Source organism: Pelophylax lessonae (assembly GCF_965119305.1).
Source record: "Pelophylax lessonae genome assembly, chromosome: 4".
Classification (NCBI taxonomy): Eukaryota; Metazoa; Chordata; class Amphibia; order Anura; family Ranidae; genus Pelophylax; species Pelophylax lessonae.
The window spans coordinates 614697913-614724328 of record NC_138771.1 but is presented as its reverse complement, the minus strand read 5'-3'; the positions used below and the strand labels follow the sequence as shown (position 1 = coordinate 614724328).

The window sequence follows — 26416 nt, the reverse complement described above, 5'->3', positions numbered from 1 at the left end:
GAGAAGAGATCGTAGATCAGGATTAAGTGCAGACCCCACCCCACACAGCAATATCGATTGTAGTTTGTAGAACACACTGACCCTATAATTCAGCAGACTCTATCCCTAAAATGCCTACAACTCGCCCTGCCTAAACACTCCGACCTGACCCTAAATTCTATCCGGACACCAATTTGTTTTTCCTGCCTGTCTTTCCCTAATCAGCAGCCAGCACGTTGATGTGTGCTCTGTCCCTGAGCTAAGCAGCAGAATGACGCCGCTGCGGCTGCCTCGAACTTATAAAGACTTGGTCACATGCTTCAGACGGCCAATCACAGCTACTCATACATTTGCAGGCATGGCTGGGATAGCTTAAGGCACACCAGTTAAATGATTGTTGATTGGCTGTTGAAAGCCCGCCATGAAAAGAGCGCCAAAACATGCAAAACCCGGAAATAAAACGACCGAACACGGATTTTTTACCCGAACATACAGTAAAGTGTCCGTGTCCGTGTTCGGGTAACAAAAATCCAATTATTCAGTACGAACACGAATAATACAGTCCGTGTTCGCTCAACACTACTCCTTATAAAAAGATCTTTTTATTACCCCTTTTTTACCCTTTTTATGGCCAATAACTTGCATATAAGCCTTCAAAATGGGGACTTTTGATTTTTCAAGTTTGGGTCTCATAGACAAGACACTGTGTTGCTCCAGGACAAAAAAACTCTGTTCAAAGTTCAGCCTCAGAGAGAAAATTCAGGTGCACGCCCTGGTTGCAACAGAAGCATATGGAAGAAATGGATTGGATGGCGGCACTCCAAAAAATTAGTCCTTTATTGAAGAAAACAAAAATACAAAAATACATGAAGGATAAACATACCATAGCGGAGATAATGGCACTGGCAGCTAACGTGTTTCACACCCAAGCTGGTGCTTAGTCATAGCTGAAAAAATGGGCAAATGTGCAGGTATAATACATCAGTGAATTCCTCTAGAGACCATTCTAACTAGGCTCACCCGCACATGTCCAATTAGGCAAAATTTGACTACACAAATGAACTATTAGCAACAGGAAATGGCCATAGACCATAAGCAGTAAAGGCCATATTCCTGAAACAGAAACAGATAGAAAGAAAATAAAACATAAATCAATAAAATGCCAAAAAAGCTACTTTGTGACACCAAAATCTCATCAATAAAATAAAATAAAATAAGTCACACAACACATGTTTATAAATATAGACACATATAAACCATCATCAACACAAAGGGATACCTTCAGATAGGGGAACAAAAAGATACACAACTGTCGGTCCCATTTTGGAATATATACATATGTCCTAAATCAAACTAGCATTGTAGTGTGACCAATGACGACAATCGGCATACAAATATATCAAGTCAAATACAGCAATATTACAGAGTGCTAACAGCATCAAGTATAATAAACATATATACTGGAACGGAAAAAATGGGAGAGTGGAGAGAACGCACGCAAACGAAAAAACAAGGAAACAAGTGTAGCTCCCTCTTATATAGGTGCTAGAGAGTGAATATAGTTTGTGGCTCTGTCTACCTATCAGAGGAGCAGCAGGTAAATTCTATATTCTCTCTGCTTAAAGCGGAGTTCCACCCTGGTTTTTTTTTTTTTTATAATACCCCCGGGACAGTCAGGGCTAGTGCATTCCACAATGGCTAGCCTCTGATCTGTCCCGGGTTGCACTTACCTGTTAGGACAAATACTTACCTTGCAAACGTCTTGTCCAGCGCTGCCATCTCAGCTGTGGGCAGCTTGAAGCCAGCGAGATCCCCTTCGGCGTCTTCTTCCGCCTTCTTTGGTCCCACGATGCTCTGCGCCGGCCCCGACGTCACTTCCGGGTCACGCGCGTCATCCCTCTACAGCTTCTGGGCATGCCCAGAAGCTGTTTAGAAGGGGATGACGTGCGCGACCCGGAACTGACGTCGGGGCCGGTGCAGGCGCAATGATTCCTGGGAGCTATGACGTTCAGCTCCCAGGAATCATTGCAGAGCCAGGAAGTGACGGCGGGCCGCGGCCGAGGAAGGAGGAAGAAGGAAGTAAGGTGAGTATTTTTTCTTCGCTGCGAGGTAAGTAAAAAAAAAAAAAAATATGCGATTATCCATTTCTTTTTCAGGTGACCCGGAGCGAGAAGATGGAGGTAAGTATAAAAATAGGGTGGAACTCCACTTTAACAGAGAACAGGAGTTAGGTCTGCTCAATGTGCCCAGTGTGTGATTCATATGGTCTGAGGGAGTGTTCCCACTGTACCCAATAGGGAGGCACATTGGACAGTGAAGGAAACCTGGCCTTTTAGGACACAGGTTTTGATACTGCCCCAGGGATTGGCACAGACTGCGCTCTCATTGCGTTGTAGGGTATGGTATATAAAGCTAGGGGCACATTGGCTCAAGGTCTTTGGCTGGAAGCAGAGTCCCGGAAGGAGGGTGGCGGCTGCCTCCTCTTCTGATGTAGTTGGTGCGTGGTCGCAGGCAGTCGGCCTGGTGAGCCAGAGGTGTGGAGCTGAACCCAAAGGTCCAGGAGAGCTGACTAGAGGAGTTGAGGCACTGGAGAATCTGGAAAGCAGTATCGTGAGTACAGGGGATCATGTCTAAGGGCCTGACCAAGAAGGGGGCCACTCCGGAGTAGTGTAGTAAGGGGATGGGTGTCAGCTGGTACAGAGAAAGGGGGTACTTGGTGTGTGCCCTGAGTATAATTACCAAAAGGAACATTTACCTCAGATTCATCTAGTAGCAGGATGAAGCTGCGGCCCTGCCTCATTCTCAGTCAGAAGTCCTCAGCATTCTGAATAGTTCAATTGTTGGAGTATCCCACTCGTCCCTTCTCCTATCCCAACATTAAATAAAACCACAAAAACAACAACCCCTAAATTGTTCATTGACTGAGCCAAGACAGTAAAGTGTTAAGATTCTGCATGCAGTTGCTATAGGTAACCCAGGGGGAATCCAAAAGTGTTAAAAAAACAACAGCTCTTAAGGGGGCAGAGCTACACAAGAAAAATAAGAGCATGAAAAAATGAAAATGAAAAAGAAAAAATGTGAAAATGAAAAAAAAAACGAGAAAAATTAGAAAAACGAGAAAAACAAGAAAAACAAGAAAATCAAGAAAATCTAGTAAATGAGCAGAATAAAGAGAAACAAGAGGAAGGGGAGAAGAATGGGAGACAAAAAAAGGAGAGCAATCACTCATAAAAATGTGTAACATCCCATTCAAAATTAAGTCCAAGAGGCTTTCTAGTGTTAAGAATAAAAATCCAAAACACTTCCTTTTTACATAACATCATGCATTTATCCCCACCTATCTTGGGGATGGGGAGCACTACTTTCTATAATCCCTGTATGTGCAAACCACTGACATCTTGGTTATGACACTCATTTCAGTGTTTAGCGACGTTAGTGGGGGGATTTTTGTGTATATCATACAAGTGATCGCGAAGGCGATCCCTTAACCTATGTGTTGTGTGACCCACGTATTGGATGGAACATAATTCACATGTAATAACATAAATTAGATACCTAGTATTACAATTAATGAATGTACGGATTTTATGTACCTTATTAGTTGCAGTGGCTTGAACTAACTCCCCTCTCTTGATGGGTAAACAACAAGGGCAGGTGTTCACACCACACTGGGAGGATCCTTTAAATTGTAACCAATGGGCACCATGTTGTTTGCTCGTGTATAGACTAGGAGACAGAGTTCTGCCTAAAGTTGGGGCCCTACGAGAAACTGTCTTGATACCTTTAGATAATTTCTGGGTATAGATAGAATCATTGTATAAAACTGGAAGATATTTTCTAACATTGTTCTCAATTTTGCTGTATTCAACACTAAAGGAGATGGAAAATGTGGGAATATCGTGGGATTTTTTATCAAAGTGACCCTTACTCATGTTCCTCTTATCCTTAAACAAGTTGTCCCTTGTTGTATTATTGGCAACATGAATTGCCCGATTCAATAAATAATGCGGGTAACCCCTATCTTTAACCACTTCCCAACCACCCGCTGCCTTTTTACTGCACCCGATGTGTGTCAGGCGGCTCCGATTGCCGCCTGACACCCGTGATCGCTCCCCGCTGAGAGAGAAGAGCGGTCGGCTGTTGTAAACACAGCTGACCGTTCTTCTCCCTGGAATGATCATAGAGCTCATGTGATCCTTCTATAGAGGGTCACATGTCTCTATGGTCATTTCAGAAGCCACGCCGACCCCCCAGTTAGAATCACTCCCCTAGGCTCACATTTAACCCCTTTATCACCCACAGGGTTAACCCCTTCCCTCCCTGCCAGTGTCGTTATTACAGTAACAGTGCATATTTTTAGGACTGATTACTGTAGTAATGTCACTGGTACCCCCCAAAAGTGTCAAAAATGTCAGTTAGGGGGGGCGATCTGTCCGCCGCAATGTCGCAGTCCCACAAAAGAAATCACAGATTTCTAGTAAAAAAAATAAAAAAAAATAAAAATGACATAAATCTTTCCCGTAGTTAGTAGACACGATAACTTTTGCGCAAACCAATCAAAATACGCTTATTGTGATTTTTTTACCAAAAATATGTAGCAGAAAACCTTAAATGTTAAAAAATTTTGATTTTTACATTTTTTTGGGGAATGTCATAAAGCAGAAATATATATATTTTTTTTTCAAAATTGTCGCTCTTTTTTTGTTTATAGCCAAGTGTATTTTACACTTACACATATATAGGTGTTATAGGAGTGGAGCCATATTAGTGTAAATGATTTCATTAGCGCAAGCATATCTAAGTGTAAAATACAAGTGTATTTTACACTTACACATATATAGGTGTTATAGGAGCGGAGCCATATTAGTGTAAATGATTTCATTAGCGCAAGCATATATTTCTGCTACTATCACACCTATATATGTCTAGGTGTATATATACATATAAGTATGTGTGTATATATACCCGTATACACAAGTTCAGATGTTTGCCTGCCTCCAAATACCCCAAAAAAATGCCTGCAACAACACACCTGGGCGTTTTTTTTTTTTGACGCTAGCGTTTTTTTGGGCATTTTCTTGGGTTCTTTGGAGGCAGGCAAAACATCTGAACTTGTGTATAGTGGTATATATACACACATACTTATATGTATTTTACACATATATAGGTGTGATAGGAGCGTAACTATATCGGTGTTAATTATTTCATTAGCGCAAGTAGTGTTTTCTGCTCCTTTCACACCTATATATGTGCAGGTGTATATATACATACATGGGTGTGTATATATTCCCTCCTATACTCATGTTCAGATGGCATGCCTGACTCCAAACATGTGCTCAAAAAATCCCTATAGACCCCTGCAGCCAAAAAGCAAGCTGACAGGGGCGAAGCCATATTACTGCAGCAAAAGTGACTTCCGAGAAACTAGCTTTTCTCTATAGCGGTCACCCTGATATGGAAGGGTTTGGTCACCCTGCCATAGCAGTCAGTGTCAGTTCACCCTACACTACATTATGGTCACCCTGATATGGAATGGTTTGGTCACCCTGCCATAGCAGTCAGTTCACCCTACACTACATTACGGTCACCCTGACACTTCACACTTTCCCTACAGAAACTAAATTTTTGCATCTAACTAAAGTGAAAAAGAGCACCCTAACTACACTAGATATCCCTTTCCTCACACTAATAAATGCAAAATTACACTTTTAAAGTAAAATTAACATAACTGCTTCCACTCTCTTCCATGTCCCTGTATAACAATGCTAGGAATTTGGCGGGGGCTATCTTATATGCTGGGGGGCGTATTCACTAATGGACCCCCTAGTCACTCCAATCACATTCTTAGCATTCTCCTGCCCCCTCAATTGGCTTTTGCTAATGGTTCTGGTCCAATCACAGGCTTTTAAACCCATTTACTGGCCCATTGCATTTTGGTCGGTTCTGGTTGCCGAATTCCGAACTTTTTCAGCAAAAAAATCATCCCTAGTAGGTAATACATATACTGTAGGGTATATTAAGAGATAGATGAGGAAATCCTCCAAACTGACGCGTTTCAGGTGGATAAGCCTTTCTTCAGGGGTCTGGAGATGGAGAACATTGATTTCCAAATGAATATCCAGGTGCAACAAGAGAGTCGCAGCAGGTAAGATCAAGAAAGCTGATGGAGAGTCTGCTGTGGAAGATGTTGTCAGTGGACCGAGATATGCTGCCAGGTGGTGTCCTCCTCTCAAGGGGCTTCAGCGAGGATGCCAATAGAGTAAGCCACAGTGGCGTCTCTTGTAGGGTATGCCAGATGGTTACCAGGGGATATTGGAAAGAAGGCTCAAAGGTAGATACTCTACGTTTCCAAAAGGAAGAGGGTTCTCTTTATATTGTTGTAGGTGGGTCAGCAGTTCAATGAATGTTCATCCAGAGAGGGAAATGGGAAAGGTCAGATGTCCCCCTAAGGGGATTAGGGATAGGACAGCCCCAATGCCGGTACTGGGTAGGGGAGCCAGGAGGTATCCAATTATTGGCCCAGGTGCTGGATCTTGATGCAGGTGACAGGAAGTCCAGGTCTGCAGTACAGGTGCTGGGTCTAGAACGTATGTAGTAGGTTCGCCAATGTCCTGATCCAGATATGGTCTGTAACAGCAGCTGAACTGTTACGTTATTCAACCTCAACTACTATGTAAACCAAAAGAAAGCTCTATTTGTGGGAAAAAAAGGACATCAAATTTATTTGGGTACAGCGTCGCACGACTGCGCAATTGTCCGTTAAAATAACGCAGTGCCGAATCGCAAAATAGGCCCTGGCCATTAGGGGGAAAATCCTTCCGGTCTTAAAGTGGTTAAACCTTCTCTTCATGTTCAACACTTCCAACTAAAAGTCTGAGTCATCACTATATATACGTTTAAGTCTAAGAAACTGTCCAACCGGTATGCCTCTGATAGTATGTTTGGGATGTCCAGAATCCGCTCTCAACAGGACATTACCGGATGACTGCTTCCTGTAAAGTTTGGGGATGACCCCGTCATTATCACCCTATGTCCAAAAAAGCAACCTATTGGTGGTCCATAAGCCCCGTAAAATGTAGATTCAAATTGTTATTATTGAAATATAAGAGCTAATCATCCAAAGTTCCCACGTCTTTAGTACAAATAAAGAGTAAATCGTCAATGTAGCAATGAAAGCTTGATGTATGGATGATAGGGACAACCAGCCCCAAAAATGTGGGACCTCTCCCACCAACCCATATATAGGTTGGTCAAGGAGGGCGAAAACTTTGCCCTTATAGAGGCCCCACACTTCTGGAGGTAGTAGTCCTAAACGAACATAAAGAAATTATGTCAATAAATATTCCAATCTGAGCAAGATGAATTCTTGATGAATAAGAGAAAAGTCAGAAAAATGTTTCAAAAAGTACGATACGGCTTGAATAGCAAGGTCATGGGAAATAGAGGAATACAGGCTGGTTACATCCCAAGTAATCCAGACATAATCAACATTTCATCTAGTGTCTTGAATCTCAGTCAACAATTGTTTAGTGTCCCTGAGATAGCCAGGCATGCTCAGTACAAGGGGCTGCAGTTGATGATCAATCCATTGACCCAACCATTCATTAAGGGACCCAATCCCAGCCACTATAGATCTCCCCAGCAGTGGGTTCAGTCCCTTATGAACCTTGGGTAAATTATGGAAAAAGGGCATAATGGGGGCCTCAGGGATAAACATGTCCCTTTCTTCTGGGGTAAAGATACTAGCAGACACCGCTCTACTGAATAAGAGAAGTAGATCTTGCTTAAAGCTGCATGTAGGGCCCTTAGTCTTGAATAAGTATCGTGATATGAGAGTTGACGTAAAGCCTCATTTTTTTATACATCAGAATCAAGGACCACTACAGATCCCCCCTTATCAGCATTTCTGATCACAACATTACTAGAGATGTATAGAACTGTTCGCCGGCGAACAGTTCCCGGCGAACTTCGCATGTTCGCGTTCGCCACTGCGGGCGAACATATGCGATGTTCGGTCCGCCCCCCATAATACATCATTGAGGCAAACTTTGACCCTGAACCTCACAGTCAGCAGACACATTTCCAGCCAATCAGCATACCTCCCTCCCACACCCTCCCACCTCCTATAAATAAGCAAGGGCAGCATCCATCTTAGATCATTCTGAAGCAGTGTGTGTAGTGAGAGTAGGGAGAGAGCTGCTGCTGCTGCTGCTGCTGTTAAGCTAGGGACAGTTAGTCAGTGTTCCTGGTCTTGCAGTGTTCTTGGTCCACTACTGCTGTAAGGACAGCACCCCAAAAAGCCCTTCTAAGGGCTGGTATTTGTGTATTTTTTTATATATATATATATATATATATATATATATATATATATATATATATATAGCGTCCCCAAAAGCCCTTTTAAGGGCTGGTAATTGAGTTGTTTCTTCTTATATATATATATATATATATATCTATCTAGTGTCCCCAAAAGCCCTTTTAAGGGCTGGTAATTGAGGTTTTTTTTTTTTTATTTATATATATACATATATATATATATTTAGCGTCCCCAAAAGCCCTTTTAAGGGCTGGTAACTGGTAATAGAGTTTTTCCTATATATATATATATATATATATATTGTAAGGGATTAGCTCGGTGGTAGGCGTATGGGTGACCCCTTTGGGGTGCGTTTTCACAGAGAGATAGCCGAGCAGAGGTTGAAAACAAGACTGATTTATTCATGCAATTTACTTAACACAATTGCAAGCATCAAAACAGCCAAAATAAAATAAAAGACAAAATAAATCCTTGCCTCTGTGGGCGGCTACCTTCTCACGCTGGAACCTACCTAAGAAGTCTTCCCAACCTACTGTTGGGCCGACACTGCTGATCCTACAGCAGACACTCAAATGTCCATTTGTTTGCTTTTCACACAGCACAAACATTGTCCATTGAACATGTCCCTTTGTTTTCTTTCACACAGCACATGTTCATTTATAACAGGATCCTTTACTCTTCAGATTCTTCACATTGAACACAGTTCATTTAACAGGTCCCTTTACTCTTCACACTCTTCACATGGAACACTTTGTCTTCTCACCTTTGAGACGTCTTCACTCGTGGTTACCCTCCTTAGCTTCACATCGCTGTAGGGGGTCTTCTCCCATGCTCACCAGCTTGTCGGGAGGCACACATCCGACTGTCCCCCTCTCCCAGCCCACACGGCGACAGGAGGCAGCAGTCCTTCTCCCATGCCCACACGGCGTCGGGAGGTACACGTATGTCTGCCTTCCTCTCCCAGCCCACACGGCGACAGGAGGCAGCACTCAATAGATTTTCTCTGGACAAATTATAGAGGCCTTGATCTCCTCATTCTGAACAGCTGAATGGTTTTCAACTTCCTGCTGGCTCTTTTTGCAGCCAACACCCTATAGTATCAGTGAACTTTTCAAAGCAGGTGGGAATGTGTCTCCTCTCAGTGACTACATTCCCAGATTTACCTGACTTCCTGTCACATACCCCCCCCTCTTGTTTCAACCCTAGGGTTGGGACACATATTTCCAGGCACGCATGTGTCAGGCACTGCTGACTCACTGATAAGCCTCCTATTATCCTCAAGCTTCCGGATGAAACTGTTTCTGTCATCTTCAGTGACAGATTTCTCATAAATGCCACACAGTTTGTCTCTCATCTCATATACACATTCTTCAACTGCATTTTTGGCATAATTTTGCTCCTTCTCGTTTCTGTCATCTTCATTGACAGCTTTCTCATAAATGTCAGACAGCTTGTCCCTCATAACCGTCTGTCCAATCCACCATGGAGGACCGTGATCCATAGGCAACTCAATTGGGCTAGTCTTAATGTCTTCAACATTCTTAAGACGCCTCTCTCTGCAATCCATAAATGTTTTCCACAAAACTTTGAGAACCTTTGCTTCACTAAGCTTTGTTCCAAGTAGGGACTCTTGACATCCCTCTGTGACTTGAGTTGCCTCTCCATACAGCTGTACACAATCATTGACTTTTTGTTGTAAAAGGGAATGATCTTCCTTCTTGAGCTTTGCTTGCTCTAAGATGCTGTGCAGAGGATTTTCCAATTGAGACAACAGGCTGTCACACATTTCTTCAAAGTGACCCCTGTTCCTTTTCCCAGAGATATCAATATCATTCAAACATTTCATATTCATAGGCAGATCTGAAGCATTTGCACTCATCAACTTCTTAAACTTTTCGCCCTCCTGAGCGAGTCGCAGTAAAGGCCTACTATTTGATTTGATATTCAGTTTATATTTCTTGCCAAACTTTTCACAGAAGTAGCCAACCAGAACATCATCAACTTTCCTTCCACCAACATAGGGGTTAAAGGCAACAACACAGTTGAACCCAGCGATCTGGGTGGTATCCATTATAGACCTCCTCCCTGCATCAGTGAAGAAGCATGGAACTGCAACACATTCTTTTACAGGTTTCTTCAATGCACTTTCTGCTGAACTATTTGACCGCTCAAGGTCACCTAGTTCCTTTTCTCTATCTGAATTCCACATGGAATGTATCTCAAGATCACGATCAAATTTCTGCCACCTGTCTTTCACCAGTTCCATTTTGGAAATATTCCCTGAAAGGCACTTGAACTTAATTTGCTTCACGTTTTCATCAACAGCCTTAGTTTTCTCCACTAGGTGGCGTTTGCTTTTTTCTCCCAGATTTATATCACTTGCTTTAGTTTTCTCCGCTTTAGTTTTCTCCACTAGGTTTTCAGCCTGAACTGAGAAAACATCACATTTCTTACACAGCTCCTTTGTTTGCTGAAGTTTTTGAAGGAACGGTTTATTCCACAGGGGTGATTCAAGCCACATGTCATCACATTTCTGAGGCTCACTCAGGACAGACCCCAAAACACTGATCCTTTTAAAAACTGCATCAGGCACACTATCCCCTCTTTGGGACAGATCCTCTGTTGCCTGGAATTCCTCTTCCAGTTCCTGCAACGGAATCTTCATCTCTTCTACTTGCTGTTCTAAGGCTCGCTTAGACTTTTCTAGCTCCTGAACTCTTTTCACAACATCATCCTTGGAGCGGACCAAATCTTCCATTTCTGTACACAGCTGTTGGTTAACTCTTTCTAGTTCAGCCTTACACTCTAGAGCTTCCTCCAAGGAGCGAGCCAAGAACAGGGCTTTGCTCTCGTTATCACGCACCTCCGTTTCTTCACGTGCGCGTTCTTCTGCATATTTTGCAGACACAGTCTTCTCTTCACCAAGCATCTGATCAAACTTCTTTTTCACATCTTCAACACACTGTAATGAACCAACGCTTTCTTCCATGCGTTTTTTCATATCCGCTATCTGAGCTTGCAATGTTGCGACTTGCTCTGATAGGTTTTTCTTTTCTTCCGCCTCCTCTTTTAATTGTTCCAGGAAGCCATTTTTCTCATCTTCCATTTGTTTGAGCTTTGTGCTAAAACTCAGCCTTTGACACCTCTCTTCCTGTAAGAGTTCCTGCGTGTCTTGCAGCTGCGATTCCAAGATAGAAAAATCTTCCGCAATTTCTCTAGATTTGCTGTCTGCTTGAGAAAGCTGATTTGTAACATTGTCCAACTCAACCTGCAGTCGGTTTGCCTTCTCTGACAGCTTAGCACACAATCGGTCACCTTCTGACACCTTGACTTGCGATTCCAGAAGCTGTGCCTCTACTTTTTCCCTCTTATGTTCACAATCTCCTTTTCCCTGCATAAGAGCCTTCACCTCATTGGCTAGTTTCTGGGAATGAGGCTGTAATTCTGCCACACAGGCTTCTTTCTCCTTTAACTGCTGCTGGAAACGTTGGGCTTCACCTTTCCAACTTTCACAGTCTGCACGTAATTCATCTACCACATTGCTCAAAGTGGTGAGCTCATACACAGTACTCAGTAATTTAGCCTCTCTTTCACTTTTCTCGTTGTCGCTGAGAGACAATGTCGTTTTCAGAGCGACATTCTGTTCCTGCGACTCCTGCAGGTCTATTTTTGTAACTTCCAAACACTGAAGACTTTTTTCCAGCTGATTACGCAACTCCAACATTTCACACATACTTTGCTTCTGCAAAGTCTGAATTTCAATTTCCTTTTCCATGAGGATGGTATCTTTCTCCTTTATAGTGTCTTGACATTTTTGCAACTCGACCAAAAGAAGAGCAGTGGATTCTTCCCACTGTAACACATGAGACTTGAGTAGTTCATTCATTTCCTGCAAGTTTCTATGCTCCATTTTAAGCAATTCCAAGGCTTGTTCCTTTTCTTCCATTTTCCGTTGCAAGGCATCCAACTCAGCCCTGCACACATACTCGGTTTCCTCCAAACCGATGGCCTCCATTGGCTGCTGGCGTCTCTGTTTCCAGCCTGCCATGCTCTCTTGATGAGCCTTTTGTTGAGCTGCAAAGCTCCGTTGTTTCAGCATCTCCCCCATTTTGGGTTTACTTTTCATCTGAGCACACTGCGTCTCCATAGCAGTTTCATCAGTGTTGCTAGGGACAACAACCTTCCTCTTTAGTAGACTCTCTTTAGGCATGGATGGGGCTGGTTCAGACGGTAACATCCCCTCCATCCATAGAATCCGGTCTCTCATTTCATCTATCTTTGCATTCTTCAGGCGTTTTGAACGCCCCATCTTCAATAACTCCACAAACAAATTTTTCACAGTCCAGCAAAAAATTTTCAGACCACTGTCTCTTTAACACATGTAGTTTTTCTCTCTCTTGCAAGATCTCTTTTCCTGCACACACAGTTTGTGCAGTCACTTGCACCAGACACAACAAAGTTCATCAAATAATTTTGAGACCGCTGTCTCTTTAAAACACTTTTTTTTTTTTTTGTCAGGATCTTCTCTCCTGCACACATAGATTGTGCAATCTCATGCACCAGATAAAGTTCATCAAACATTTGCACTTCCTTGCAGGGATCTCTGCTTATGCCCACTGCATACCTCCACCATATGTAAGGGATTAGCTCGGTGGTAGGCGTATGGGTGACCCCTTTGGGGTGCGTTTTCACAGAGAGATAGCCGAGCAGAGGTTGAAAACAAGACTGATTTATTCATGCAATTTACTTAACACAATTGCAAGCATCAAAACAGCCAAAATAAAATAAAAGACAAAATAAATCCTTGCCTCTGTGGGCGGCTACCTTCTCACGCTGGAACCTACCTAAGAAGTCTTCCCAACCTACTGTTGGGCCGACACTGCTGATCCTACAGCAGACACTCAAATGTCCATTTGTTTGCTTTTCACACAGCACAAACATTGTCCATTGAACATGTCCCTTTGTTTTCTTTCACACAGCACATGTTCATTTATAACAGGATCCTTTACTCTTCAGATTCTTCACATTGAACACAGTTCATTTAACAGGTCCCTTTACTCTTCACACTCTTCACATGGAACACTTTGTCTTCTCACCTTTGAGACGTCTTCACTCGTGGTTACCCTCCTTAGCTTCACATCACTGTAGGGGGTCTTCTCCCATGCTCACCAGCTTGTCGGGAGGCACACATCCGACTGTCCCCCTCTCCCAGCCCACACGGCGACAGGAGGCAGCAGTCCTTCTCCCATGCCCACACGGCGTCGGGAGGTACACGTATGTCTGCCTTCCTCTCCCAGCCCACACGGCGACAGGAGGCAGCACTCAATAGATTTTCTCTGGACAAATTATAGAGGCCTTGATCTCCTCATTCTGAACAGCTGAATGGTTTTCAACTTCCTGCTGGCTCTTTTTGCAGCCAACACCCTATAGTATCAGTGAACTTTTCAAAGCAGGTGGGAATGTGTCTCCTCTCAGTGACTACATTCCCAGATTTACCTGACTTCCTGTCACAATATATATATATATATATATATATATATATATATATATATATATATATCTATTGTACACTGCAGTTGCCTGCCCGCTGTGTGTGAGAGGCCAAAGACCTACCACAGACTGTACTGTGTGCACACCACACTCATTTCGGGTGGCACAGGCACAGTACCTGGCATTTTAAAAAATATTTTTTTTTTTCCTCTGTCATAATTGCAGTGAGTGCTGTGTCAGGTCCACAGAGTGCACTGTACCCACTGCAGTGCACTGCCCACCACTGATATATATACGGTGGCACAGCATCTTGTTGCAATAAATTGAAAAAAAAAAATATTTTTTATTATTGCAGTTGCCTAGGCTGCCAGTGACTGTCAGGTCCACAGAGTGTACTGTGCCCACTGCAGTGCCACTGTGTGCCCACCCACCACTGATATATAAGGTGGCACAGCAGCTTGCAAAGTAAAAAAAAATATATATTTTTTTTAAATTGCAGTTGCCTGGGTGCCAGTGACTGCTGTCAGGTCCACAGAGAGTGTACTGTGCCACTGCCCACCCACCACTGATATATAAGGTGGCACAGCAGCTTGCAAAGTAAAAAAAAAATATATTTTTTTAAATTGCAGTTGCCTGGGTGCCAGTGACTGCTGTCAGGTCCACAGAGAGTGTACTGTGCCACTGCCCACCCACCACTGATATATAAGGTGGCACAGCAGCTTGCAAAGTAAAAAAAAATATATATTTTTTTAAATTGCAGTTGCCTGGGTGCCAGTGACTGCTGTCAGGTCCACAGAGAGTGTACTGTGCCACTGCCCACCCACCACTGATATATAAGGTGGCACAGCAGCTTGCAAAGTAAAAAAATATATATATATTTTTTAAATTGCAGTTGCCTGGGTGCCAGTGACTGCTGTCAGGTCCACAGAGAGTGTACTGTGCCACTGCCCACCCACCACTGATATATAAGGTGGCACAGCAGCTTGCAAAGTAAAAAAAAAAATATATATATTTTTTAAATTGCAGTTGCCTGGGTGCCAGTGACTGCTGTCAGGTCCACAGAGAGTGTACTGTGCCACTGCCCACCCACCACTGATATATAAGGTGGCACAGCAGCTTGCACTCATAGTACAACAGTAACAACACATTAAAAAAAATGACAGGCAGAGGCAGGCCACCCCGCAAGGGCCGTCGTGGTCGTGGTGCTGTGATTTCCTTAGGCCCTAGAATAATGCCCAGTGTTCAGAGGCCACCACAGACCCTGAACTCAAAAAATTCTGAGGCCATAGTTGACTGGCTTACACAGGACACCCAATCAACTACAGCTTCCGCTCGGAACCTTAATGTACCATCCTCCTCCAGCTCAGCTTCGGGCACCTCTCAATTTACCACTCGCCAGCCCGCCGGCACCACCACCAACACTAGCACCACAGCCGCTTCACTTGATCCATCAGAGGAGTTATTTTCACATCAGTTGGAAGAAATAAGTGATGCGCAACTATTAGTGCCAGAGGATGTAGATAACGGGGATATGTCTCAGTCAGGCAGCATTATACACATGGACGTACATTGTGATGATGATGATGATGATGATGTTGTACCTGCTGCTGCTGCCTTTGCTGAGTTGTCAAGTGAAGCGGCTGATGATGACGATGTGTCTGTGGATGTCACCTGGGTGCCTGCTCGAAGAGCAGAAGAAGAGGGGGAAAGTTCAGATGGGGAGACAGAGAGGAGGAGGAGACGAGTTGGAAGCAGGGGGAGGAGGTCATCGCAAGGAGCTAGTGGCGCAGTCAGACAGCATGTAGATTCGGCACCCGGGGTCAGCCAGACAGCACGCCAATCAACGCAAGCTGTTGCCACCACCAGAATGCCGTCCTTGCAAAGCTCAGCAGTGTGGCATTTTTTTTGTGTGTCTGCCTCTGATATCAGCGATGCCATTTGAAACCTTTGCCAAAAGAAACTGAGTCGTGGGAAGTCCAACACCCACCTAGGTACAACTGCTTTGCGAAGGCACATGATCTCACATCACAAACGCTTATGGGATCAACACATGAGTAAAAGCAGCACACAAACTGAAAGCCACCATCCTCCTCCTGGTCCAGCATCTTCAGCCACGTCAACCACTGCTGTCCTCCATGCCCCCTATCAACAACCCGCCCCTCCGCCTCTCACCTTCAGCAGTTCCTGCTCGTCACCTGCCCACAGTCAGGTGTCTGTGAAGGAAATGTTTGAGCGTAAGAAGCCAATCTCACAGAGTCACCCCCTTGCCCGGCGTCTGGCTTGTCGGAACTCTTAGCCCGCCAGCTTTTACCATACAAGCTGGTGGAGTCTGAGGCCTTCAAAAAATTTGTCGCTATTGGGACACCGCAGTGGAAGGTACCCGGCCGAAATTATTTTTCACAAAAGGCAATCCCCAACCTGTACTCTATTGTGGAAAAGGAAATCATGTCCCGTCTGGCACACAGTGTTGGGGCAAGGGTCCATCTGACCACTGATAGCTGGTCTGCAAAGCACGGTCAGGGCAGGTATATAACTTACACTGCGCATTGGGTAAACCTGCTGGCGGCTGCCAAGCATGGAATGCGTGGCTCTGCTGCAGAGGAGTTGGTGACACCGCCACGACTTGCAGGCAGGCCTGCTGCCACCTCCTCTACTCCTCCTACTCCATCCTCTTTGCTAACCTCCTCGGCTGAGTCCTCTTCTGCTATTGCGTCTTGCTCCACACCAACTGCACCCCCCCAGCTCCCCAGGGGCTATTCCACATGCCGGATACGACAGTGTCACGCTGTCTTGGGGTTGACTTGCCTGAAAGCAGAGAGTCACACCGGACCAGCACTACTGTCCGCCCTGAACGCACAGGTAGATCAGTGGCTGACCCCGCACCAACTGGAGATCGGCAAAGTGGTGTGTGACAACGGCAGCAATTTGTTGGCGGCATTGAATTTGGGCAAGTTGACACATGTGCCGTGCATGGCATATGTGTTGAATCTAATTGTGCAACGTTTTGTGCAGAAGTACCCAGGCTTACAGGACGTCCTCAAGCAGGCCAGGAAGGTGTGTGGCCATTTCAGGCGTTCCTACACGGCCATGGCGCACTTTGCAGATATTCAGCGGCGAAACAACATGCCAGTGAGGCGCTTGATTTGCGACAGCCCGACACGTTGGAATTCAACACTGCTAATGTTCGACCGCCTGCTCCAACAAGAAAAAGCGGTCAACGAGTATTTGTATGACCGGGGTGCTAGGACAGCCTCTGCGGAGCTGGGTATTTTTTTGCCACGTTACTGGACGCTCATGCGCAATGCCTGTAGGCTCATGCGTCCTTTTGAGGAGGTGACAAACCTAGTGAGTCGCACCGAAGGCACCATCAGCGACATCATCCCATATGTTTTTTTCCTGGAGCGTGCCCTGCGAAGAGTGCTGGATCAGGCCGTAGATGAGCGTGAAGAGGAAGAGGAAGAGTTGTGGTCACCATCACCACCACCAGAAACAGCCTTACCATCGATTGCTGGACCTGCGGCAACACTGGAAGAGGAGTGTGAGGAAGAGGAGTCAGAGGAGGAATGTGGCTTTGAGGAGGAGGAACACCAACCACAGCAGGCATCCCAGGGTGCTCGTTGTCACCTATCTGGTACCCGTGGTGTTGTACGTGGCTGGGGGGAAGAACACACCTTCAATGACATCAGTGAGGACGAGGAATTGGACATGAGTAGCTCGGCATCCAACCTTGTGCAAATGGGGTCTTTCATGCTGTCATGCCTGTTGAAGGACCCTCGTATAAAAAGGCTGAAGGAGAACGACCTGTACTGGGTGGCCACACTACTAGACCCCCGGTATAAGCAGAAAGTCTGTGATATGTTACCCAATTACCGGCAGTCGCAAAGGATGCAGCAGCTACAAAATAAGTTAAAAAGTATGCTTTACACAGCATATAAGGGTGATGTCACAGCACAACGGGAATCCAACAGGGGAAGAGGTGAAAGTAATCCTCCTCCTACCACCACAACCACGCCGGCAAGGACAGGACGCTTTACAGACGTCTTGTTGATGGAGGACATGCGGAGCTTTTTTAGTCCTATGCATCGCCACAGCCCTTCGGGGTCCACCCTCAGAGAACGACTCGACCGACAGGTAGCAGACTACCTTGCCTTAACTGCAGATATCGACACTCTGAGGAGCGATGAACCCCTTGACTACTGGGTGTGCAGGCTTGACCTGTGGCCTGAGCTATCCCAATTTGCCATTGAACTTCTGGCCTGCCCCGCTTCAAGTGTGCTGTCAGAAAGGACCTTCAGCGCAGCAGGAGGTATTGTCACTGAGAAGAGAAGTCGCCTAGGTCAAAAAAGTCTTGATTACCTCACGTTTATTAAGATGAATGAGGCATGGATCCCGAAGGGACTGACAGTGGGGGATGCATTTGACTAAAAAAGGCCTGGTGATGACTGAGATGCCTTGGCCTAAAAATGGTCCACACGCTGCTGTATATAATCATTCTCTGCATGCCGGATGACTTACGTGACGTCTCCGCCACCAACTACGGTTCAAGCCGCAATTTTTTAGTGCACTTTCTGCCTTAAAACCTCAATTTTTCAGGCCGCTGCTACAGCAGTGGCTGCAACAATACCTGCTTTTTCATGCATGTGTACATGCCTAATTTTTCTGGCCTCTGGTGCTACACTGTGGCTGCAAAAAAACAAAAAACAAAAAAAAAAGGCACATACATGTGTCAATTCACCTTCGTGATCGTTACCTTGTCGTGGTGAAGGGGCTTGCGTATCACAATGAAGCGATCACCTCTAGGATTGTGTTGGCACACCCCAGATGATAAGGTCGTTGCTTCATTGTGAACAGACCAAAAGCGATCCGCAGGATAATTTTTCATAGAAAAAACATTAATTTTCTTTCATCCTTTCTGCGGAGCTGGGTATTTTTTGGCCGCGTTAATGAATGCTCATGAACAATGGCTGTAGGCTCATGCGTCCTTTTGCGGAGGTGACAACCCTGGTGGTCAGTCGAACCCAAGGCAACATCATCGACCTCATCCCATATGCGTTTTTTCTGGAGCGTGCCCTGCGAAGAGTACTGGATCAGGCTGTAGATGAGCATGAAGAGGAAGAGTTGTGGTCCCCATCACCACCAGAAGCAGCCTTGTCGTTGTCAATTGCTGGACCTGTGGCAACGCAGAGAGAGGAGTCTGAAGAAGAGAAGTCAGAGGAGGATGTTGGCTTTGAGGAGGTGGAATACCAGCCACAGCAGGCGTCCCAGGGGGCTTGTTGTCACCTTTCGGGGACCCTTGGTGTTGTACGTGGCTGGGTGGAGGAAGAGACCTTCAATGATGTCAGTGAGGACAAGGAACGGGACATGGCTAGCTGGTATCCAACCTTGTGCAAATGGGGAGTTTGCGGTTGTGCAAATGGACTGACTGACTGTTAAACGGGGAGTTTGGTCTGTCAGAGTTTGGTCTGTCACTGTGAAGCGGACGACGGGCGTAACCCTTACACTACTTGACCGATAAAACATCATACCTGATCGTATTCACACACTGGATGTTTTAGTGCTGGTTTACACTGCCGCTACCACTAAAGTAGCGTCGCTTCCAGTGCGACTTTGGCGCGACTTAGCGCGACTTTGGCGCGACCTCATCGCGAGGCGACTTTTTATTTGGCCAATCACAATATCATGTTTTGTGACCGTCACCTAATTTCCTTTTCCTGTTTTTTGTTTTACATATTTCCCCATGTGTGCAGTGTTGTCTGTGTCATAGCTCAACTGATAGGCATGTTTGCCTTGGCATATCATATTTCAGCTTGCCAGAAAGAAAAAAAGACAGCTGGAAAGACACTGCATTCGTTTTCTACTAAAAATTATAAGAAAAATGCTGTTTTTTTGGGGTTCTGGACATACTACAGAGCTGAAACTTGACAGGTACACTTTTTAGACCCCCCAGACACTAAATACAAAAAATGACATGCCTGCCTAAAAAAATGCCCGATAAATGCCTGCAAGAAAAAAAGCCAGCCGCAGAGAAGCCATATTCCTGAAAATATAATAAAGATGCTGTTTTTTAGGGGTTCTGGACATGCTACAGAGCTGAAACTTGACAGGTACACTTTTTAGACCCCCCAGACACTAAATACAAAAAATGACATGCCTGCCTAAAAAAATGCCCGCTAAATGCCTGCAAGAGAAAAAGCCAGCCGCAGAGAAGCCGTATTCCTGAAAATATAAGAAAAATGCTGTTTTTTAGGGGTTCTGGACATGCTACAGAGCTGAAACTTGACAGGTACACTTTTTAGACCCCCCAGATGCTAAATCCAAAGAAATGTTTTATTTTTTTTTTTTTTTAATTTTTCCAATAATTGGCTCTCTATCAAAAAATTATAATTTTTAAGAACTTTTTTTTGCGTGATCCCTCTCCGGCATGCCTCAGTCCAGGTGTTAGTCCCCTTGAAACAACTTTTCCATCACTATTGTGGCCAGAAAGAGTCCCTGTGTGTTTTAAAATTCGCCTGCCTATTGAAGTCTATGGCGGTTCGCCCGGTTCGCCGGTTCGCGAACATTTGCCGATGTTCACGTTCGCCGTTCGTGAACGGCGAATTTTAGGTTCGTGACATCACTAAACATTACTAGCCTTACTTAGATTTTCAAGAGCTCTAGTCTCAAGAATAGTCAGATTGTTAGATATCGTACCCTCTGAACACTTCCTAGCAAGGAGAGTATTTTTGTTTTCTTCAGTAAAGGACTCATTTTTTGGAGTGCCGCCATCCAAGTCCATTTCTTCCATATTGGGTCTCATAGAGTTCTGGTGAAAACCGAACCTGGGGTGTTCAGCCCATCTCTACTCTTTCCTCCAAGCTGCAGTTGCTTAGTAATTAGCCAATCAGGAACCCAGCGCTGTCATGGGTGTCAGAAGAGAGTATTTAACTCTGTGTAAGTTGCAAATCACTTGAATTAAACTTTATTGATGTGCTGACAGCGAGGTAGTTATTAACACAAATGAAATCATAAGCCTCACCTGGTAGTAGTAGATGATAATTTCTTTGGGCTGAGACTTCAGATTGTAATTCACAGTGTAAATCCGGGCAAGAACTGGAAATGGAAAGTGTATAATGTAAAAAAGAAAAGTGTGAATTAAATCAATCAAAATTCATCAAAACAGCAACCGAACAGCCATTTTAGTCTAATTTTCTAATAAACTTAAATGCTTTATAGCTCTAGGTTAATGATGCATTTTGTTAATCAGCACCAGGGACGGTACTTACATGAATAATGAGTGCTGGTGGCTGCTCTGTTTGAAATATTTAGCCCTTCAGCCCCCATCTGGTATGGATTTTTAAGGGGAACCCCACACCAAAAAAAAAAAAAAAACTGTGTGGGGTCCTCCCTAAATCCATACCAGAAACTTACCTGAGCATGCAGCCTGGCAGGTCAGGAAGAGCGGAAGGTGAGCAAGCGCCCCCCCCCCCCCCTTCCTGAACCATAACCAGGCCACATGCCCTCAACCAGTGTTAATTTTGGCAGCAAATTTTAATTTAGTTTTAGTCTTAGTCTTAGGACTAAAATGGCATTTTAGTTTTAGTCCCATTTTAGTCTTCTGCAAGTGTTTTAGTTTTAGTCGTATTTAGTCGACTAAAACTCCAGTACATTTTAGTCGACTAAAACGTCCTACATTTTAGTAGACTAAAACGTCCTACATTTTAGTCGACTAAAACTCATTTTAGTCATCTATAATCGAATGGGTGTAGTTCAATTGTAATTTGTAATGCATTGTTTAAGCATTTCTCTACAATTTCCAAACTCATTATATACTACTGCTGGTCATGGAGTGAAAAATCAAATATGTTATTATTTATGGTATTAAGCTTTGAGCATGCACTAGCACAGCACTACACCAGTGTTAATTTTGGCAGCAAATTTCAATTTAGTTTTAGTTATAGTCTTTTGACTAAAATGCCATTTTAGTTTTAGTCGTATTTTAGTCTTAAGACTAAAATGCCATTTTAGTTTTAGTCGTATTTTAGTCATCTGAATTGTTTTAGTTTTAGTCGTAATTTAGTTGACTAAAATTGTGTTAATTTAGTTGACGAAAATGTTTTAGTCAGTTTTAGTCGACAAAATTAACACTGCCCTCAACATTGGGGGTGCTTTGGGGCAGGGGGAAAGTCATTTCCATATCATATCCCTTTAGCATACTTGCCAACTGTCCCTCTTTTCCTGGGACAGTCCCTGCAAATAGAAGCCTGTCCCAGGTAATTTACATTGTCCCCGGAAGTGCCTGTTAATCGGGCTGCCCATAAATGTTACACAGAAGTAGTGCAGCTGAATGGGAGAATTATTCCAAATCTGCTACTGTGGTCTTAAGTTTTAAATTCCCTTTTCTAATCTCCTGTAATTCTCTCTATATTGAGTAGACCCTATAATCTGATAAGTAGGCGAGATTAATTATGCAGAGTGGGGGGGAGCTTCTGGGAAGTGGGTGTGGTAACTGATAGCTGTGCTGCAAAGTGTCCCTGGAAATTTTTTTTAAATGTTGGAAACTATGCTTTAGCATTTACATATCAAGAATAATATTCAATTTTACCTGTAGACCCTGGAGTGTAAACAGTTTTGTCTGTCTGTATGAAAATGTATCCAGCTTCTGGTGACATTAAGACAGTTTTGCGCAGGTAACACTGTGTGGACTTCACTGTCACGGTGACAAAGTGCTTTTTTTGTAGAATTCTTGTGTAACGTGCGAATGAAGGCATCTACAATATACACAAATGTATAAAACAATTTAAGATTTGTATATATCAAATCAGTTCACTGTGATTGACAACATTTGCAGACACAAAATAATTGAATATACTTTGCATTTGGTCTACTAATTCTTATCCAGATACTTACTGGGTTTCTACACTTTAAAGGACCACCATCATGAAAAATATTGAATTCTGATATACTGTGGCCAAACGTGTGTAGACACCTGTCCATCCATCACACCTATATAAGCTTGTTGGACATCCCATTCCTAAACCATTGGAATTACTATGTAGCAAAGCCTTTTAATGAGCTGCATGATGGAGACTTTTCTGCTATTCGTATACAAGGAGTTGAGAGAGTAAATGCTCAAAGTAGAGGAGAAAATGCTTTCTATATTCTGATAACTATGGTTATAAAAAGCTGATAATCATGTCTGCAGGGCAGTCTTAATAGCCTCATGGGCCCCTAGGCAAAGTAATGCACTGGGGCCCCTACCAGATAGACAGCAACCTGCGGCGCGATAATGCTTTGTACACACAATCAGATAATCAGGCGACTTATCGTTCACATTTTGTTTCATGATACTAGTATCGAATTCAACAGTGCGTACTAAATGTATGAATTTTTTTGTACGCTTCTGGAAAAGCTTCCTGGTTGCGTAGCTATGTATCGGATAGTGCAAAACCAAAACAATGACAGCCAGGCTTTTTCTGGGTTATTTTCATGTTTCTGATCATGCATGGTCTTTGTCTATCCATTTTTAGCAAACGCATACTGTACTGTCGTCCGCTAAGCTATCAAACGACAAAAGTTTTCGTGTTGGTCCCTTCAGGTTTTGTTGGAAGAAATGTCGTCATCGGCTGTCAAAAGCTGTGTACTAATTATTAGATTATCGTGCGATCAATTTGAAAGCGATTTAAATTGAATGATTATCTGACCGTGTGTACGATGCATTAGGCAAAAGGTGTGTGTGGCAGGGGAAGGGGGGAGGTTAAATTTTACTGTCATGAACAGAAATGCAGAAAGGGGGATGATGGGTTCAAATTTCAATACCATGACCACCATTGCAGGTGGTGGTGGGGGGTTAACTGCCACTGTCACTGACCACTAATGTGGGGGGGGGGGGGTCAGTGGCAATAAAAGTTAACCCCCCCACCCCCATCTGCATTGGTGGCCATAGCAGGTAATGTTAACCCCCCTTCCCCCACTCATTACATAGTTACATAGTTACATAGTAGGTGAGGTTGAATAAAGACAATAGTCCATCCAGCTCAACCTGTGTAGGTGTGTGTAGCTGTAATCATCTCACATAGCCCTGAATGTTCTGATCCTTGAGATGTAAAGCCCCGTACACACGTACCGATTGTCGGCCGTAAATATTCGGCCGCCGACCGATCGGCCGATTGTAGGCTTGTTAGTATGATGCTTCCGACAACCGACAGCACATTTTCGGCCGAACAGAATCTGTCGGGCAGACTTTAAAATATTTGTTGGCCGTCACCAGAGCGGCCGATTGTTCGCCAGTCAGTACAGATTTCGGCCGACAGACAACAGATTAGCAAGACTGGGCATGCTCGGAAAAGAAAAAAGACAAGGAAAGTTAACCATCACATGACATCACTTCTGCAGTCGGCTGTTGTTGGCCGACAAAATTCGTGTGCAGTCTTTTGCAGTTTTCAACAGACACGACAGCCCTGGACAAAAGACGGCCGATCGTTTGGCCGACGATCAGTATGTGTGTACGGGGCTTAAGTCTAAGAGTCTTTTGAAAGCCACCATTCTTCCCGCAAAAACCACCTCTTGTGGTAGAGAATTCCACAATCTTGTAGCCCTAACCGTAAAGAACCCCCCACGTTGCCTGAGGTTAAAACGCTTCTCCTCTAATCGCATTGTATGCCCTCGAGCCCTCATGCAATCCCTTCGACTGAATAGCTGTTTTTCTAAGCTGAGATCCCCATTGAGATATTTATAAATTGCTATCATGTCCCCTCTCATTAAAAAGGTTGTAACCCTAAAAAAAGAAAAAAAAAGAAAAAAAGGATTCTGTTACTTTAAAGCATGTTAAACCACTTTGTGCTTGTGTGGGGTAATTTGTCCCTTTGTGTGCTGTCAAAAATCTGATTGATCCTGCCAGTTCCTGTGTCACCCTATGTAAACTGAACATGGTAATCATGGCTGCTAATCCATGATGCAAACCATGCTCAGTTTGCGTGACTATGACATCCCACTGCTCTCCTCCCTTGCCCTGCTTGTCTGGGACACACTCTGTACTAAGGAGGAAGAGTATGAAACCTGGATGGGACAGTCCATTGGAAAGCCCTGGAAGGATGGGAATTTCCAGTTTTTTATTTGTTAAAAAAGTTTGAAATATCCAATAAATTTCGTTCCACTTCATGATTGTGTCCCACTTGTTGTTGATTCTTCACAAAAAAATACAGTTTTATATCTTTATGTTTGAAACCTGAAATGTGGCAAAAGGTCGCAAAGTTCAAGGGGGCCGAATACTTTCGCAAGGCACTGTATATGTATGTATATATCTCTCTATGTACTCCAAGCTTGATGGGATTAAAGGATGTTGGGAATCGCGACCCAAAATGATGACCAATTCCTCTGTATAGTCCGCAAGCCAGGGCTTGTGTCGCCATCCGTGCCCCAAGCCGCATCGCACTTGCTTGGAACGCACGCCCGGCTCTTACACCCGGAAGTGCGGGCGGTTCTTTGTCCCATCACTCAACACATCACTTCTGGGTGCACTGCAGCGTCACTTTCAGTTCTATCTGAGGCTGCCTCATGCCGAGAGTGGCAGCCCCAGAGACCAATGAGCATCTCGGAGCGTCTCAGGCGGCCACCCAAACTCACCCTAGCCTGACAGACACACAAGGAAAAGGGATGGTAACATGATCCACTAAGTCCCCGCAGTCCTAGACCAAAGAGGACTCAGTGTACCATGTAGTGTACTGCAGTCTCATGGAAACAGAGGATAAAAGAAGAGGGGAGAGACAGAAAAAAAAAAAAGGGGGCCCATATTGTAATAAAGAGTCATGCTGAGTCCCCACTCTAGGTTTTACACATTCATTCCTCCTTCCTGTATTGGTCCAATCTTGTACTTATACTACACTTACCTCCATTCACTTTTGAGCTAGAGTACAGTGATAGATCTAAATATAGATGCATCCAAAGGATTGTCCTCCACAGCCCACATATATGTGCAGGGGGATGTGCTCCCACCTATTCCCCACTACACACACACGGTCGCACCTAAGAATGCCTGCATCCATAGCTAGGGGGGCAAGTCTGCTTTGGGGGCTCTTTTCTCAAAGTGGTGCTATTTTATATAAGTGGGAGCACTTCGGACTTCTGCACCTCAGCGATTGCACAAAGCGATTGAACAAAGGAAAACTGATTTAAACACCACACAGACTACAGGTGACCTTATTTGACCCTTCAGCTCTCTCTCCTTGTAACATACACTCTCTACCACTTCTTCTGACAGCCCTGTCCTCTATCCTTAAACTCTCTCTCCATCACCCCTCTTCTCCACCATACACCTTATATATATATATATATATATATATATATATATCTATATATATATATCACCCTCACTTCTGTCCTCTCCTTATTATTGCACATACCATCTCCTGCTATTTTTAAATCCGCATGCACACAAAATCTCAAGGACGCGGGCATGTCCCTTCATATAAATCACACTCTCATATTACTACCCTCACCTTTCTGCTTCTCCTAACCTCTGGAGACATATCCCCAAACCCTGGGCCTCCATCTTTTACCCATACTCAACACACCCATTACCCTGCACCCTCTGGCCACAGCCGCAATCAGCACAATTTAGTTCACATCTCTCTTCTTCCCATGACCAGACTCCCT

At 44.2% G+C, this 26416-nt stretch overlaps 1 protein-coding gene across 1 annotated transcript in view; it reads right to left on the bottom strand.

Moving 5' to 3' along the window:
- Window positions 1-1044: 1044 nt before the first annotated feature.
- LOC309552833 (complement C3-like) overlaps window positions 1045-26416 on the bottom strand; it is a gene marked incomplete at its 3' end in the record, with an annotated part of 41886 nt that continues 16514 nt past the window's right edge. The window contains exons 3-5 of the mRNA XM_082253742.1: window positions 22368-22533; window positions 20802-20875; window positions 1045-1092 (exon numbers count right to left, since the gene is read on the bottom strand). Coding sequence (XP_082109868.1) covers window positions 1045-1092; window positions 20802-20875; window positions 22368-22533 — 288 coding nt within the window. The remainder of the gene's footprint in view (window positions 1093-20801; window positions 20876-22367; window positions 22534-26416) is intronic.